The sequence below is a fragment of the Euphorbia lathyris genome, chromosome 3, assembly GCF_963576675.1.
Source record: "Euphorbia lathyris chromosome 3, ddEupLath1.1, whole genome shotgun sequence".
NCBI lineage: Eukaryota > Viridiplantae > Streptophyta > Magnoliopsida > Malpighiales > Euphorbiaceae > Euphorbia > Euphorbia lathyris.
In genome coordinates this window covers 38213348-38231230 of record NC_088912.1, presented here as the reverse complement: position 1 = coordinate 38231230, position 17883 = coordinate 38213348, and the positions used below count along the sequence as shown (strand labels likewise).

The following is a 17883-nucleotide window of genomic DNA, read 5'->3' as shown; positions in this document are numbered from 1 at the left end:
ATTATTTGGCGGTGAAAAGGAATTTGATGTCGGTATTTAGCAGCTCACATTAATTAACCAATAAGATTCTAATGATATACAGGGCCGGCCCTGGGCATCGGCCCGGGGTGCGACGGCCTAGGGTCCAAGACCGGAGGGGGCCCCAAAAAAAATTTCTAGCCTTATATATATATGAAAATTAATTTTTTTATAATATAAATAGTGATAAAATTATATAGGATGACCTATTTATTTCTAAAAGCCTTTTGATAAATTTGTTTTTAAAAGACATGTCCAACTTTTACGCTTTAAGAGGTCCTTATTACTTATTTTACCTAAGACCCCTAAATTGTCAGGACCGACCCCGATGATATATTACATTTGTGTCATATATTAACTGTAATATCGATTCTGACTTAATATATTCCAAAAAAGCGGGTGTAGATTACTTCTTTCGTTTACAACAAAAGAAATAGTGACATCTGAAATTTGGATTATGATTGATAATAACAAACTATGGTGATAGGTTGCTCTGTAATTAGCTAAAAAGTCTCTATCCATGATATGTACATATCCTTCCCTTTGATATAACATCAAATTCATGAACAAATTAATCTCAATAGTACAAAAGCAATTACTACATTTCACTCAAATCAAATACTCTTTACCTTTACAGCAAATATATAATAACATATATGATGGATTACAAGCTACAAATCAAATCATTGTAACTAATTTCACTTTCTTTCAAATCATCACAACATATATAATATAATCTCTCTTCATTCATCAAACACTTGTGCCACCAGTAGCATTAACACTAACACTTGAGGCATCAAACACAAACATGAAGCACCAAATATTCTTCTCATTTTCACTTCTCTTTCTCTTCTTTTTCTTCACCCAAACCTCATCTCAATCTCCAGCTGCAGCTCCGGTTCAAGTACCAGTACTAGCAACACCTCCACCTGTACAAGTCCCACCTTCACACGGCTACATCAACGTGGCGAACATCCTCCAAGGCGCGGGGCATTTTTCGGTCTTCACACGCCTTCTGAAAGCCACAGATTCGAATTCGGAGCTAGTTGTGGAGCTAAACCACACACACAATGGTGTGACCATATTTGCACCAACTGATGCTGCATTTTCAGGCCTCCAAGCAGGAACACTCAACTCCTTAACAGATCAAGAAAAGGTGAAACTAGTGAAGTTCCACATTGTGCCTATATTCTTATCAGGAAATCAGTTCCAAACTGTGAGTAATCCTTTGAAGACTCAGGCAGGAAAAGGCGGTCGGTTGACCCTAAATGTGACAACCACAGGAAGTAGTGTAAATATATCAACAGGAGTGACTAATACAACTATATCTGGGAATGTTTATAATGATAATCAGCTTGCAATTTATCAGATTGATCAAGTGTTACAGCCTATGGAGCTTTTTGCTCCTAATCTACCACCTGCTCCGGCCCCTTCTCCGGTTCATAAAGCTCATGCTCATGCTCGTGCTGGTGCTGGTGCTGGTGCTCCTGCTGCTTCGCTAATGGCACCACCTCCACAGAAGCCGAAGAAGGCTTCCCTGGTAGAGACTCCTACTGTTTCTATTAATGATGTTTCTGCGGCAATGAGTTCAAATGGGAATGTCGATGCTGTGATGTTGCTTGCAGCTGGAGTAGTTGCTGCTATGTTTTCCTTATGAAAGGTTTAGGCTGATCTAAGGGTTTAGCTACGGTTTTATGATCATTTTTCTGGAGTTGGCTATTCTTATTGTACGTTGATGAGTACTCATGAATAATTTACTATTGGTATTATTATTATATTTTTCATTCTTCCTAATCTAGCTATAAGTTTATTCCTTCACTGTTATATTTATAATGGTTCATGCAAGAGCAGTGCATTGGAATTGTTTTTAAGGAGACAACGGTGATTCTGAAGTAAAAATATGGAAACCATATCTAAAATGTACATTTACACAACACCGTCTACTATACTCTTGGTATAATACATTGATGAATCAATGGAAAATGAGATGCATTTCACTTTATCAGAAGATTACTGGTGTTAAGAATAAAAGTGTGGATAATCTATAATATAAAACCCGAGAAATTTTAATATGTTGATAGAGGTACCATAAATTTTGTTATACTTGGAGTGTAATATATTCAACCAATCAAAATAATTTTGTATATCATTTCATTGAAAATAATTGGTGTTAAGAATAAAATATGTATATATGAGATTAATTTATGTCGCAATGCCTTGAATCAGTATATCATGTTTCCCATTCAGAGTAGTATTGGGTTTCGGATTCCTAGTTGGATTGGGATCATGGGTTCCTAGTGGGATTGAGATCATGGGTTCCTAGTGGGATTAGGTTAGATTGGGTATTATAAATACCCCATTATGTAACCTAATCATTGTAATCTGATTTTCGCCTCCTAATAATACTATTCTCCTCCTGCCCGTGGACTAGCCAACACAACGTTGGTGAACCACATAAATCTGTGTTTTTCGATTGTTTATTATTTTATCTTTCATTAATTCCGCACAACAAACTTGTATCAGAGCTTTCGGTTTCCGATCGGGGTTTTGTTTTCTGGAGAGAAAGATGTCTGCGATGAACGTGAAAATCGAAAAGTTTACTGGGAGAAATAGTTTCAGTCTGTGGCAGATCAAGATGCGGGCTTTGTTAAAACAACAAGTTCTGTGGACGCCGTTGAAGAAGGCAACGGGAGAAGTCACTGCTGAGATGATGATTCTGGAAGAAAAGGCACATTCAACAATTATGTTGTGCCTCGCAGATAACGTCATCATTGAGGTCTCGGACGAAGAGACTGCTGCCGGTCTGTGAATGAAGTTAGAGAGCTTATACATGACGAAATCTCTAACGAACAAACTTCTTCTGAAACAACGTCTGTTTGGCCTGCGAATGCAGGAAGGTACGCAACTCAGGGATCATTTAGATCAATTGAACACATTATTACTAGAATTACGTAATATTGATGTGAAAATTGAAGATGAAGATGTTGTTTTGATTCTGTTGGTGTCTTTACCGCTTTCATGTGAGAAATTTGTTCAATCATTTATTGTTGGTAAAGATTCTGTGACTCTGGAAGAAGTTAGGTCATCTCTTCATAGCAGGGAGTTGTGCCATAAGGCGAGCAATACATGTGCAGATAATCAGGCCTCTGGACTGTTTGCCAGCAGCAGTAAGGGAAAGGGAAACAGTGGAAATAAGAAGTCTAAGAAGCCGTTCTCAAAGGGTCCTAAGCCAGACGATACGTGTAATAACTGTAAGGAGAAAGGACATTGGAAAACTGATTGTCTAAAGAAGAAGAAGAAATCATAAAATCAACCAGGTTCTGCTGCTGTAGCAGATGGAGACAGTAGCTCTGAAAACGATATTGCTCTAGTTGCTGATGGACACACTCATCACTCTGATGTGTGGGTTCTTGATTCAGGAGCATCTTATCATATTTGTCCAAGGAGAGAGTGGTTTTCAACTTATAAGCAGGTAGATGGAGGTAGCATTTCAATGGCTAATAGTCATGTCTGCAAAGCATTTGGAATAGGCTCGATCAAGTTGAGGACACATGATGGTAAGTTCTGCACGTTGAACGAAGTCAGACATGTTCCATTAATGACGAAGAATTCGATATCTCTGAGTCCGTTAGACAGCAGGGGTCTCAGCTGGTCAGGAAAAGATGGAGTTCTACATGTCTATAAAGGTTTCTGATGTGATTCTGAAAGATGTGAAGCATGGTACTTTGTATTTCCTGCAAGGTTCCACTATTACAGGTTCAGCTAATGCTACATCGTCAGAGATTGACCAGGAGGATATGACAAAGATATGGCATATGAGACTTGGTCATATGGGCGAAAGAGGGATGCAGATTCTATCAAAGGATGATCTTCTTGATGGTCATAAGGTCAAGAGTCTGGAGCTTTGTGAACACTGTGTCTTTGGAAAACTACATCGCAGCAAGTTTCCCAAAGCTATTCACATAACAAAAGACACACTTGATTACATCCACTCTGATTGTTGGGGTCCATCTCGAGTTGAGTCTTTGGGAGGTCACAAATATTTTATGTCTCTGATTGATGATTATTCAAGGATGACTTGGGTCATCATGATGAAGCATAAAAGTGAAGCTTTCAAGAATTTCAAGCATTGGAAAGTATTGGTGGAAAACCAAACAGGAAAGAAGATAAAGAGGCTGCGAACTGATAATGGTCTGGAATTCTGCTCGTCTGAGTTTGATCAGTTCTATAAGGATGAAGGGATTGCTCAGCATCACACAGTCAGGAATACACCGCAACAGAATGGTGTAGCTGAACGAATGAACCAGACATTACTAGAGAGGGTGAGGTGCATGATCTCTAACGATGGGTTAGATAGAAGATTCGGGGCTGAAGCGGTGAACACAACATGTTAACTGATTAACCGCGTACCACACACCGGCATACAGCTCAAGACATCTACAGAAATGTGGTCAGAAAAGGTTGCTTATTACTCAAATTTGAAAGCTTTTGGGTGCACAGTTTACTATCATGTTAATGAGGGTAAGCTAGAGCCAAGAGCCAAGAAGGGAGTGTTCGTAAGCTATGGAGATGGAGTTAAAGGCTTCAGGATCTGGTCTCCATCAGAGAAAAGGGTCATTTTGAGCAGAAATGTAGTCTTTGACGAAAAATCTATGTTTAGACCCATTGTGAAGCGTACAACTGCAACAGAAACTGATAGCATTGATAAACATGTGGAGTTTCAGGTCATACAGAGTGAGAGTGGCTTGAAGGAACAAGAGTTAGAAGCAGAAATAGAGCTACCAGAATCTACACCATCAGTTTCTCAACCATCTGAAGCTACACATCGTAGCTTAGCTTAAGATCGACCAAGGAGGGTTGGAGTTAGGCCACCTAAGATGTATGAGGACATGGTGGGCTATGCACTACAGGTTGCTGAAGAGGTGGACACTCGTGAACCATCAACTTACCAGGAAGCTGTTTCAGGCGCCGATTCTGAGAAATGGCTTGATGCTATGGGAGATGAGATGGAGTCCCTTCATAAGAATCAAAAATGGGATTTAGTCATACCACCTCCAGGGAGAAAGATTATTACTTGCAAGTGGGTTCTCAAGATGAAGGAAGGGATATCACCTACAAAGGGAGTCAAGTATAAGGCTAGAGTTGTTGCTAGAGGTTTCAATCAAAGAGAGGGAGTGGATTATAATGAGATATTCTCACAAGCAGTCAGACACACCTCTATTACAGTGTTGCTAGCTATAGTTACACATCAGGATTTGGAGCTTGAGTAACTTGATGTAAAGACAGCCTTTCTGCATGGAGATTTGGAGGAAGAGATCTACATGACCCAACCAGATGGTTTCCAGATTCATGGAAAGGAGAATTATGTTTGCAAGTTGAAGAAGTCCTTGTATGGACTTAAGCAGTCTCCCAGGCAGTGGTATAAGAGGTTTGACAGCTACATGATGTAATGGGCTACACCAGGAGCCCATATGGTTGTTGTGTCTATTACAATAAACTAGAAGATGAGTCCTTTATCTATCTGGTGTTATATGTAGATGACATGTTGATAGCTGCAAGGAAGAAGCACGACATTCAGAAGTTGAAGGGTCTTCTCAGCGCAGAGTTTGAGATGAAGGATTTGGGTACAACTCGAAAAATTCTGGGAATAGAGATTTACATGGACAGAAGCAAAAGGAAGCTTTTTCTGTCACAGAAGGGCTATATTCAGAAGATTTTGTCAATATTTGGCATGTCTAGCACAAAGCCCATAGATACTCCTAGTGCTGCAAGTGCACATCTGTCTATTGCTTTTGCACATAAGTCGGCTGAAGAGAAGGAGTACATGTCTCGAGTTTCTTATGCTAGTGTAGCAGGAAGCTTGATGTATGTAATGGTCTGCACTAGACCTGATCTTGCACAGTCTGTTAGTGTTGTTAGCAGGTTTATGGGTGAACCTGGCAGGGAACATTGGCAAGCTGTGAAGAGGATCTTTCGGTACCTAAAAGGTACATCTGACGTTGGTCTCATTTATGGAGGTGATATAGAGTGTTTGGTGACAGGTTTTTCAGACTCTTATTATGCTGGAGATGTTGACAGTAGAAGATCTATGACTGGTTATGTTTTCACTCTTGGCGGTTCAGTTGTCAGTTGGAAAGCTACTTTGCAGCCTACAGTTACTTTGTCTACTACGGAAGCAGAGTATATGGCACTGACTGAAGCTGCTAAGGAGGGGATTTGGCTTAAAGGACTGGTTAGTGATCTTGGTCTACATCATGATCAGGCTACAGTGTATTGTGACAGCTTGAGTGCAATCTGTTTAGCCAAGGATCAGGTTCATCATGAGAGGACCAAGTATATAGATGTGAGGTACCATTTTCTGAGAAGTGAGAAGAGGGTCAAGGTGAAGAAGGTAGGCACTGCTGACAACCCGGCTAACATGTTTACCAAGCCTATTCCACAGAGTAAGTTTCAACACTGTTTGGACTTGCTAAACGTCAGAGATTATTAGTTGCCCTATGGGGGCGACTCTGAGGCAGAGGGAGAAGTCTGTTCATCCGGCACTGTCATGGGTGCATCTGTTATGTTTTCAGGAGGATTCAAGTCAAGGTGGAGATTTGTCGTAATTCCTTGAATCAGTATATCCTGTTTCCTATTCGGAGTAGTATTGGGTTTCAGATTCCTAGTTGGATTGGGATCATGAGTTTCTAGTGGGATTGGGATCATGGGTTCCTAGTGGGATTAGGATCATGGGTTCCTAGTGAGATTAGGTTAGATTGGGTATTATAAATACCCCATTATGTAACCTAATCATTGTAATCTGATTTTCGCCTCCTAATAATACTATTCTCCTTCTTCCCGTGGACTAGCCAACACAACGTTGGTGAACCACGTAAATCTGTGTTTTTCGATTGTTTATTATTTTATCGTTCATTAATTCCGCACAACAATTTATTCGTTAGGTGTGGTATTCGGAGTATTCTAAATTTTTTCGCGATATACAAATAAAGTAGCGTGTGAGATCAAATAATTTAATGATACCTCTAAGGCTGTAAACGGGACGCGGTGGGGCAGGATTGCATTAACCGTTCTCAACCACTGGTTTATCGGGGATTCCCCGTCCCTGAATTACAAATGGGGGAAATTCGTGGGAATCATCTCCGTTTAAGTTTTTAAATTTTTTACTTTTTTTTTGTTGTAAAACATCAATTTGTAGTATATAATTTTTTTTCAAGTCATAAAGTACTATTCCAGGAACATATAAAACCATAAACTAATAGACATAGAAAATTAACTAAACAATTAAACAAAGATTCAAAGCATAAATTAAAAACAAGTCCAAAATAAATTTATATATATATATATATATATACACACACACACTAGTGTTTTTTTCTAAATTCAGATATTTAATCGGGGATCCCCATATTGAAGACATTCGGGGATGGGACGAGGATGAGACATTTATAACCATCTCCGCCCCGTCCCCGACTGTCGGGGATAAGTCGGGGATAATGTACAAACCATCCCCGCCCCATAGGATCTCAAATGGAGATTTCTCATCCCCAACGGGACGGATCTCCAACAGGGATGGAGAATCCCCAACTAATTGACAGCCTTAAATACCTCACACAATTTAGATGAGTATTTTTTATTTTATTTCTGTTTAAGGAAAGGTTAAGTCCAAAACTTAAAAAAAAAAAAAAAAAACAAGCTAAAGAAAAATTGAAAAAAAAAGAAGAAGAGTCGTTTTGGTGCCAAACTAGTTTCACACATCTCATTTGTTGGAAAGAATATAAAATAAAAAGGATATGCTTTAAATTTGTCTCTATGGGTTTTGGAGAAACTCAAATTGACCTTTAATAATTAAATTACCCCAACATTTTAACATCAATTTTACTTCTACATAAAGAAGAATTTAAATAACCTCATGATTTGACAATTAGTTAACTTTCACATTTGATTTTTCAAAATGTTTACACCGTCATTAACATAGTTGCAAACAAAATGTTAAAGGGTGTTGCCTCAATTTCCCACCTCTAGCTCCGTGAAAGAACGAAAAAATCCTTTGATGCTTTGGGGTGGGAAATGAATGATTTTTTCCTCTCCCAGCATACGGGCGTGAGGTAATCACGCCTCACCATAAGGTGAGGTGTGAGGCTATCATGTTCGCACCTACGGTGAGGCTGATAGCCTCACGCCTCACCCTGTGGTGATGCGTGATTACCTCACGCCCGCGTGGTTTGGTTTGGAAAAAAATGTATAAATTTAACTCGGATTAATCTTTTAGAAATAAAAATTACGGAATTTAAATCGGATTACCCTTTTACAAATAAAATATAACAACATAAACATTAAGGGGGCGTTTGGTTTAAACTTCGGAATCAGAATCGGAATGTGGCGGAATCAGAATCGGAATGACTATTTATTTAATATGTTGGTTCAATTTGAAATCGGAATTAATTCTCTTTTAAGCTGTTTGGTTCTTTAATAATCGGAATCGGAATAAATACAATATTTATTAAAAATAATTTAGTAACTAATTATTATTATAAATATAATCAAGAAGTATAAAAAAAAATTAGATATTATAATCAAAACAACTAATCAAAAAAATTAATGAATGGTTTCATTTTAACTAATTTTTTCATCATTATTGTTAAAAAAAACTATATTTTGGTAAGTTTTTTTGTCATGATTAAAAAGAAAATTATATTATAATATAAACTATATTGTATTGTTAAAAGAAAACTATATTATATGATAAAAAAAAGAAAACTATATTATAATTGAAGTGGTATAACATGAATGTACCAAACGTGGGTGGGTGGGTTCATGGGTTAGTAATTAAAAAACGTGTTTTTTTTTCATTTATAAATCAAATGTGAATGAAAATGAAATTTGATTAATGTGGGGAGAGGAGGGAATCAATGATTCCTATAAATGAGGTAATGAGATTCCTATTCCAAATTTATATTTGATTATCCAAACATTAACAAAGGGAATATTTCATTCCTATTCCCATTCCATACTAAGTTTAACTAACCAAATGCCCCCTAAAATAAATTAATAAACATAAAAGAGTACATATAATATCAAAAGTGTTAAAATGTAATAAGTTCTAATAGATAAACTCATGCAAACATAATTTAGTTCGTCCGACGCCACGCGTCCATAAACTCATCCATCTCCCTCATAATGAGTGGAGCCTCCTCTTCAGATCGGTTGGTAGCCGCTCGCTGGGTGATACGCCACAACCAGCTAACCCATTGCAATAAATAAATAAATATAAAAAAAAACACATGTAAACTAATATTAAATAATAATAAACTTACAAATTCGCTGTTGGAGCGAGCATACTGGACCGGTCCATCCTGTGGGGCATGAAGGAGATGAGGATGCGAATATCGCATGTACCAGTCCATGTAAGCAGCATCACAGGCAGTTGGATCGTATCCAACTGGCCGGCATCTCCTCCGATCAATGCCTCGAGCCGATGGAAATCTCCGCTAGGCATCCTCAACTGTGATAGAGGAATGCGTGAGCCTATACGATAAAGACTTCCATGGTCGTACTGCTCTATTAGGTCTAATACGCTCAGTTGGGATAGGCTGAGTATATCCGACCTGACGTAACGCTCGATCCGGCATATACGGCTCGACAACGTCTCTACACCGTATCTAACCGGCGTTGGACAATCGAATCTGATCATCATCGAGGACAGGACCATAAGGCAACCACGTCACCTGCAAAAAATAATACTCAATAATAAATAATAATATACTATAATTAAAATTAAAAATATAATTAATACTAAAATTATACTAAAATTACTATACTATACTAAAATTATAAAAATATACTAAAATACTAAAATTATACTAAAATTATAAAACTATACTAAAATTATGCTAAAATATTATACTATGCTAGAATTTAAAATACTAGGGCTCAAATTAAAAATACTTGTATTCGCAAAGCGACCACCTCTGCTGTCTGCCCTGGGTCGGCTGCTCATCGCCATCCTCACCCTCACCATCCCCACCAGATGCAGACTGTCGCAGTACCTGGGCTACCACCTCGAAATAGTCATCCATAGCATCAACATCACGATCTCGGTCATCATAATCTGTCGCCGCCTCTGCTCCACGAATCTCGGAGTGATCCAATACAGCCTCCTCAATCGGACCCCTCCGCACCTGCTCCGTCGCAGCCCCTCTCCGCCTACGAGTCGATATATCAATACCACACTGTCTTGTATGTCGTGGTATATCCTCCTCCTCGTCCATATCTAGACGATGAGCAGATGACGGGATAGATTTCCCCACGATAGTAGACCGCTCCGTCTACAAAATTACCTTAAATTAATCTAAAAATTTAACATATAAATTATATTCAAATCAATCTAAACATTTAACATATAAATTATATTCTAATCAATCTAACCATTTAACATATAAATTATAATCTAATTAATCTAAAAATTTAACATATAAATTATAGTCAAATTAATCTAAAACATTTAACAATTTAATTAAAATGTAATTATAATTTTTTTTTTTAAGAAACATCAAACACCACTCGGGCGTATGAACATCACGTCCGACTTGTGGTTCGGGCCTATGAACATCACGTCCGACCTGTGATTCGGGCGTATGAACATCACGCCCGACCTATGGTGCGGGCATGAGGCTATCACGCCCACACCATAGGTCGGGCGTGATGTTCAAACGCCCGAACCATAGGTCAGACGTGATGTTCATACGCCCGACTGCGATTCCGGCGATTCTAAAAAAACGAGCACAGATTCAAAATAGAAGCTAAAATCATCAAACGAAAACCGTAAATCGTACCATTTTCGCTTTCTCTTTACCGCCTCTGTCACGATCCATGGTTTGGTTGACAAATTAGTCCGGATTTGATCCAATAGCATTTAGGCTGTTTGAGAGGTTTTGGGTTTTTTCAAAATTTGTCCAAAGGGTATTTCCGTCTATTCACGGGGCTAGAGGTAGGAATTTGTGGCTATATATAGTAATTCACAATGTTAAAATACCAACAACTAAGGGATCGTTTATTTTGGGAGGTTTCAGGAATGGGTAAGGGAATGGGGAGATTTCATTCCTTTTGTTGGTATTTGTTTTAGGCTTAATGCTTCTCCAGCGTCCTTAACTTGTCCAAATTGGCCATTTTACCTCTCTCACTCATCGAATGTCCTATTTACTCCTTTAACTCCATAAAAAATGGTATTTCTCACCCCCTTAATTTGTCCAAATTTATCATTTTACCCCTTCTCAACTCATTGTATATCCTATTTACCCCCTTAACTCTATAAAAATGGTATTTCTCACCACGTATGATCCTATTTACTTTCTTAACTCCATAAAAATGGTATTTCTTATCCATTTATAGTAGTAAAAAAAGTTGAAAAGAGAAAGAATGAATAAAAAATACAAATAACAAGAACATTAATATAAACAAGTTAAATACATTATATGTAGGGATAATATACCAAAATAGGCCTATGATTTTTGGGGAAGTATCAATTTAGGTTCCACTTACAAAATAACATAAATATAGGCTTAACGTTTGAAAAAGTTATCAATTTAGGCTTCGATAACGGATTGTAATGAGTGAAAAATGACACTTTTATGGAGTTAAATGGGTAAATAGAACATTCTATGAGTTAGGGGGATAAATGGACAAGTTGAGGGGGTAATAAATACCACTTTTATGGAGTTAAGGGGGTAAATAGGACATTCGATGAGTTGAGGGGGTAAAATGACCAATTTGGACAAGTTAAGGGGGTTGGGGAAGTATTAGGCCTTTGTTTTATCAATTCAATCATTCTCTTTACACTCTTTTAGTTTTAGATTTGCCTCTAACTCCTTTAATTTTATTCCCCCTGATCCCCTAAGGTTTTCCATTCCCTTTCCCCTCTTTCTCACTAATTTAAACATATACTCTACTTATAAAATTTCATTTTAGTCTCTATTTTGTTTTTCATTTTATTTTGGTCCATATATTTATTTATTTTTACTTTTTTAATCTTTGAATTAATTTCACTTTTGATCCTTATACTTATATATTATTTATTTATTTATTCTAAAAAAATATTTTTTGACTATTTTTTACTTTTTAATTTTTATTTTAATCCTTATATTTATTTATTTTTATTTTTTATCCCTAGACTAATCTCACTTTTGATCCTTATACTTATTTGTTTTTACTTTTTATCGTGAAAAATAATTTTGACAAATATTATTCGGTTTTGGTATTTATTTTTAATTATTTTAAAATAATTATTTTCTTTTTAAAATAAAATATTTATGTATTTTCTTTGTTTTATTTTATTTATGTTTTTTCAGTTTCATCGTATTTTGATTTTAATAGTTGAATAAATTGATTTTCATTCTTATATTTACATGTGATTAATTTATTAATATAGAGATATTATTGTTAAAAATACAAGTTTAGTTTATTACCTCATTTGAACCAAACAACCGCAAAGGGAATTATGGGTATATCATTCCCTTTGTGGAGCTGAAACAAACAAAGAAGGGAATTCAGGGTCATTCCATTCATTTGTTTTCCTTTCTTGATTACATTCCGTTACCCTTATGTGAACCAAACGCCCCCTAGATATACTACATATAAGTTAATCAATGTTTTTTTTTTGTCAAAGTGTCTTGTAATCCTCATTACATAGAAAAATAATTTGAATTCTCATTACATATCCAAAACATGTAATCCTAATTCCTACCTTCAAAACTCTATCTAATCTCTCATTTATCAAATCTCACATCTCAATCTAACCTTTCATTCTTTTAAAAAAACGTAAAAAGTAGAAAAATATAAAACTTTGAGAAAAAGAAACGAAAAATCGAAAAAATACGAAAAAATAGGAAATCGGAAAAAGGAGAAAACAGATTAGTGAAAAATGTTGAAAATTGAAATTAAAAAAACGAAAAAAAAATGTAAAAATATATGAAAAAGCGAAAACTATACACTATAATTTCAAAAAGAAATTAAAAGAAGGTAGAAAAATGTAAAAAAGTATGAAAAAGTGAAAAACTATACACTATGATTTCAATTAATCTAATGGTTGTGTGCTACAATGTACTATAAATGACGGCAATGCGTTTAGAATTAGATGGAATTGGAGCACTGTAATGGATAATTTGGGAAAAGGTCAGATTTTCAATTGGATCACGTGGAAAACTTATTGTCTTTTAGGTTTCGTTTGTTTGCTGACAAATAGTGTTTTAAAATATTGGGTAACGAAAAATTTTGTGTAGGAAAATAAAATATTTTTCGGTGTTTGACTACAACACTGGAAAATAGGAAGAATTGGTAGGTGACTATTGTTTTCAAAATATTAAGAATGAATGAATCATGATTTCAAAAAATTAGGAAAATGTTTTAGTAAAACAGTTTTTTTTTCATATAATTTTCTATTAACTAATATAAAATTTTCCGTTCTTATTTTTCTAAACAAACAAATAATGGAAAATCACAAAAATATTTTCCTCTATAATATTTCCTACAAACAAAGAAACCTTAGTTTATAAAATACTTATATGTGAAAAAATGGGATTAAATGAAGATTTACAAAGCTAAATTAATTCGTAATCAGCTAAAATGTCACAAAATGCTTTGCAAGTTATAAAACTACCCTTCCTATTTGACAAGACAATTCTCTCTCATTTTGGCCACAAATCAAAAGCTCTTGATATATCTCTATATTTATTGTTGGGAACAAAATAGATTAATTAACCAAACCCAATTATATATAATTTTCTGCCATCTTTTTCCCTCTTTCAAAGCTAATTAACAACCATAATATTTCAGCATCAAATATCTCTCTATTGATACATTTCATCTTGTATGATATATATATAATACACCTAATTTCCATGTCTCTTTACCACTATATAATCTTCTCTAACCCCTAATAATTCACATATCAAACATAATTTATCATTTCCATCCTAAGAAATAAGCTACATTGCCTAAAAATACACTACCAAAATGAAGCAACAATCACTCTCCTCTATCTCTCTTCTCCTTCTCTTCCTTCACTTCACAAACAGTTTAGCCCAATTATCACCAGCTGCAGCTCCAACACAACCTCCACCAGCTGCTCCGGTAAAGGCACCGCCCGCACCACCACCTGCACTACCACCGTCAACGGTGCAAGTACAGCCATCAAAAGGCCCTCTCGACGTCGTTAAGATCCTCGGAAAGGCAAGCCATTTTTCGGTGTTCGTACGCCTTCTCAAAGCTACACAAGTCGATTCTGAGCTGTTCTTGCAGCTCAACAACACCAACAATGGAGCAACAATTCTTGCTCCTACAGATGGAGCTTTTTCCGGACTAAAAGTAGGCACTTTGAACTCATTAAGTGATGGAGATAAGATTGAGTTGGTGAAATTCCATGTAGTCCCTGAAGTTATCTCAACTACACAGTTTGAGACAGTGAGCAATCCGAGAAGGACACTCGCCGGAGCCGGGAAAAGGTTTGCTCTTAACGTGACAACAGGAAATAGCATGGTGAATATAACTACAGGGTTGACCAATACAACTATTTCCGGCACGGTGTATGCTGATAATAGGCTTGCAATTTATCAGATTGACAATGTATTACTTCCACTTGACATGTTTACCCCTAAAACAGCTGCACCTGCACCTTCTCCTTCGTCTCTGAAGGCGGCTCCGGCGCCGGAAAAGGCCACGAATAGTAGTCCTGCTACAGATACTCCTGTTGCTGATCCTAAGGGTACCTCTGCATCATCAGAGGGTTTCTGTTTCAGTAACAATGTTGTGTTGCTTGCAGCTGCTATGGCTTCTGCAGTACTTGGATTTTAAAGTGCAAATTAAATTGGTTTACTTTGTTTTCCGGCTTTGAATATATTAAATATTGTTCAAGTTTAGATGTTGAGTGATTTTGAATAATTCTATGTTTTATTGTATCTCTATGAGTTGCTAAAAATAGGAAAATAATATACAAATATGGGTTGTAGATTCAAAGCATATTAAAATTTAAATTTAATAAGTCTAAATTAAATTTAATGCGTGTTTTTTATTAAATATTGCTGTAAAAATTAAATATCAAACATATATAATGTTGGGCTTTTCTGACCCATGAGGAGCCCAATTAGGGTTAGGTAAGTTTAAGATAGTTTTTGTAACCTAATTTTCGGCCACCACAAAGAAATGAGAAAGACAAAATCCATTATTCTTCCATTTCGTCCAGCCACACGAAATTGCCCATAGCCGGAGATTGAGCCGTTCGATCGTCGTGAATTTTTGACAGAAGCTTCCTAACACCTGTTCGATTGTTTTCACCGGAGCGATCGTCGTTCGGAGGCTTGGAAGACCAGTTCGTACTAGGGTCAGATTGTAGACAGATTTGTGACTTCTTTGAGGTTCTTCCTTTCTTTTGTGTTGTGATTGATTCCTTACTTCTTGAGGGAAAATTCCAAGATTGTATGTTGATTGTGTATGACTCTAGTGTTATCTAGGGATGAACTTGTGTATTGCCCATTATTATTTGATATAGTGGAAGGTTTAAGCGGACTACGGTCCCCGTGGTTTTTACTCATTGGATTGAGGGGGGTTTTCCATGTAAAAATCGTGCTTGTTCTTTGTGTTTGTGTGGCTGCCATTTTACTATCGTTGTTGCTTCATTTGTGTTTGGTTGTTGCTCTACTAATTAGTTTCCTCATAGATTCATTCAAGTCGGGAAAGGATTAATAACGAAGGTTAATTTCGCATTATTGTTGTTACCATTGTTAATCTGTTTTTTCCATCATATAAAAATTATATTAATATAAGATTTTTAACTAAAATATTTTAAGATATCAAATTAATTATGAATAAAATATATAAAAATAGAATTAAAAATGTCATAAAATTGAATACATATATAAAATAAAAATATATAATAAAAGATTTCTTCCTAACAACTCGATTAAATAATAAAGAATAGATTTCATTCAAGAAGTGTTCGCCAGTGCTGTTACTATTCAGAATGAAACTGCTAATGTTATTGAAGTTGTGGTTGACTCGTCGACAAATGAGATGCTCACGGCACCTTTTGAGATTGATGAATTCAAGAATGCACTGTTCTCGATGAGTCCGAATAAATCCCCTGGGCCTGATGGTTTGAACCTTGGGTTTTCCAATTTTTCTGGGATATCATTGGGAAGGACTTGGCTGCTGCCTGTGCAGATTGGCTAAAGGCAGGGAGATTTCCTTCTTAACTTAATGATACCACTATTGTTCTTATTCCAAAGATTGACAAACCTAGATTGCTAAAGGATTTTCGTCCAATCTCCCTGTGTAATGTGATTTACAAAGTAGTTGCAAATACCTTGGCTAACCGCTTGAAGGGGGTCCTGCCTAGAATAATGGACATACACAATTACTTTTGTTCCTAGTCGGTCCATAATTGATAATGTGCAGGTGGCCTTCGAACCCATTCACTTCATGAAGAGGCGAAATAGAGGGAGAAAGGGCCAGGTGGCTCTTAAAATTGATATTAGTAAGGCCTATAACAGGGTTGATTGGGATTTTTTGAAGATTGTAATGACTCGAATGGGCTTGGCGCTTCGGCTAGTGAAGCAGGAAAAGTTTTAAGCATCCTAACTGAGTATGAGAGGGCATCAGGTCAGGCAGTAAACAGAAATAAGTCATGGATTTTCTTTAGTTCGAATGTTAGTGGGAATCTAGAAAATGAAATCAAAGGCATTTTGCAGGTCCATACCCATTTGCATACTGGGAGATATCTTGGCCTCCCGTCACTGATTGAGCGGTCGAAAAGGCACATTTTCAAGTTCCTAATTGATAGATTGCGTCAGAAGTTTGGAGCATGGGGTCTCAGATTTCTTTCTCAGGCTGGCAAAGAGGTGTTGCTTAAGTCAGTGGCTCAGGCTTTACCTACCTTCTGTATGAGTACATTCCTTTTACCCTTGTCTATTTGTGATGAACTCCAAAAATTGATGAACTCCTTTTGGTGGGGTTTAAAACCTGAGGGAAAAAAGAGTATACATTGGTTTGATTGGGCTAAATTATGTCGACCAAAGGATGTTGGAGACATGGGATTCAAAGATCTGCACAGGTTTAACCTGGCATTGTTAGGAAAGCAGGGTTGGAAGCTAGTGAGTGAGCCAAATACTTTAGTAAGTAAAGTTTTCAAAGCTAAATATTTTCCAAAGGAATACTTACTTTTCTCCAAATTAGGCAATAATCCTAGTATGGTTTGGAGAAGTATCTGGAATGGTTTGTGGTTATTGAAAAAGGGACTAAGATGAAGAGTGGGAGATGGTAAGACTATTAGAGTTTGGAAGGATGCATGGGTGCCCAAACTATATGATTTCTGCATAAATTCATTTTTGGTCCCTGGGATGCAAGATATGAGAGTTGTCGACCTGTTACTTGAAAATGGTAGGGGATGGGATCTGGATAGGCTTAATGGGTGTTTAAATGAAGCAGAAGTGAGTGCTATTAGTGATATCATCCTACCTTTTGATGTTAGAGAAGACAATAGGGTGTGGCATTGGTCGAAAGATGGTATGGGATCTGGATAGGCTTAATGGGTGTTTAAATGAAGCAGAAGTGAGTGCTATTAATGATATCATCCTACCTTTTGATGTTAGAGAAGACAATAGGGTGCGGCATTGGTCGAAAGATGGTTTCTATACCGTGAGGTCGGGGTACACAGAAGGGATGAAGGGGGAGGAAGAAGAAGTGGGTAATAAGGGCTGGAGAGGTTTGTGGAGGTTGGATGTCCCCCCTAAGCTTAAATTGTTTATCTGGCGTGTTTGCTCAGACTGCTTACCCACTCGAGCTAGATTGGCTCAAAGACGTGTTCCCATCACGACTGAA

The 17883-nt window shown here is 36.7% G+C and overlaps 2 protein-coding genes across 2 annotated transcripts; both read left to right on the top strand.

Annotated features, from left to right (window-relative positions):
* Positions 1-795: 795 nt before the first annotated feature.
* Positions 796-1787, top strand: LOC136223901 (fasciclin-like arabinogalactan protein 12). Its single transcript, XM_066012072.1, has one exon. The coding sequence runs from the start codon at positions 827-829 to the stop codon at positions 1673-1675; it is 849 nt and encodes a 282-aa protein (XP_065868144.1). The 5' UTR covers positions 796-826; the 3' UTR covers positions 1676-1787.
* Positions 1788-13956: 12169 nt separating this feature from the next.
* Positions 13957-14966, top strand: LOC136224418 (fasciclin-like arabinogalactan protein 12). The gene has a single exon (XM_066012751.1). It carries the CDS (start codon positions 14026-14028, stop codon positions 14860-14862), a length of 837 nt encoding a protein of 278 aa, XP_065868823.1. The 5' UTR covers positions 13957-14025; the 3' UTR covers positions 14863-14966.
* Positions 14967-17883: the final 2917 nt, after the last annotated feature.

Coding starts and splice junctions, on each gene's coding strand:
- LOC136223901 (XM_066012072.1), top strand. CDS start 827: ATGAAGCACCAAATATTCTTCTCATTTTCACTTCTCTTTCTCTTCTTT.
- LOC136224418 (XM_066012751.1), top strand. CDS start 14,026: ATGAAGCAACAATCACTCTCCTCTATCTCTCTTCTCCTTCTCTTCCTT.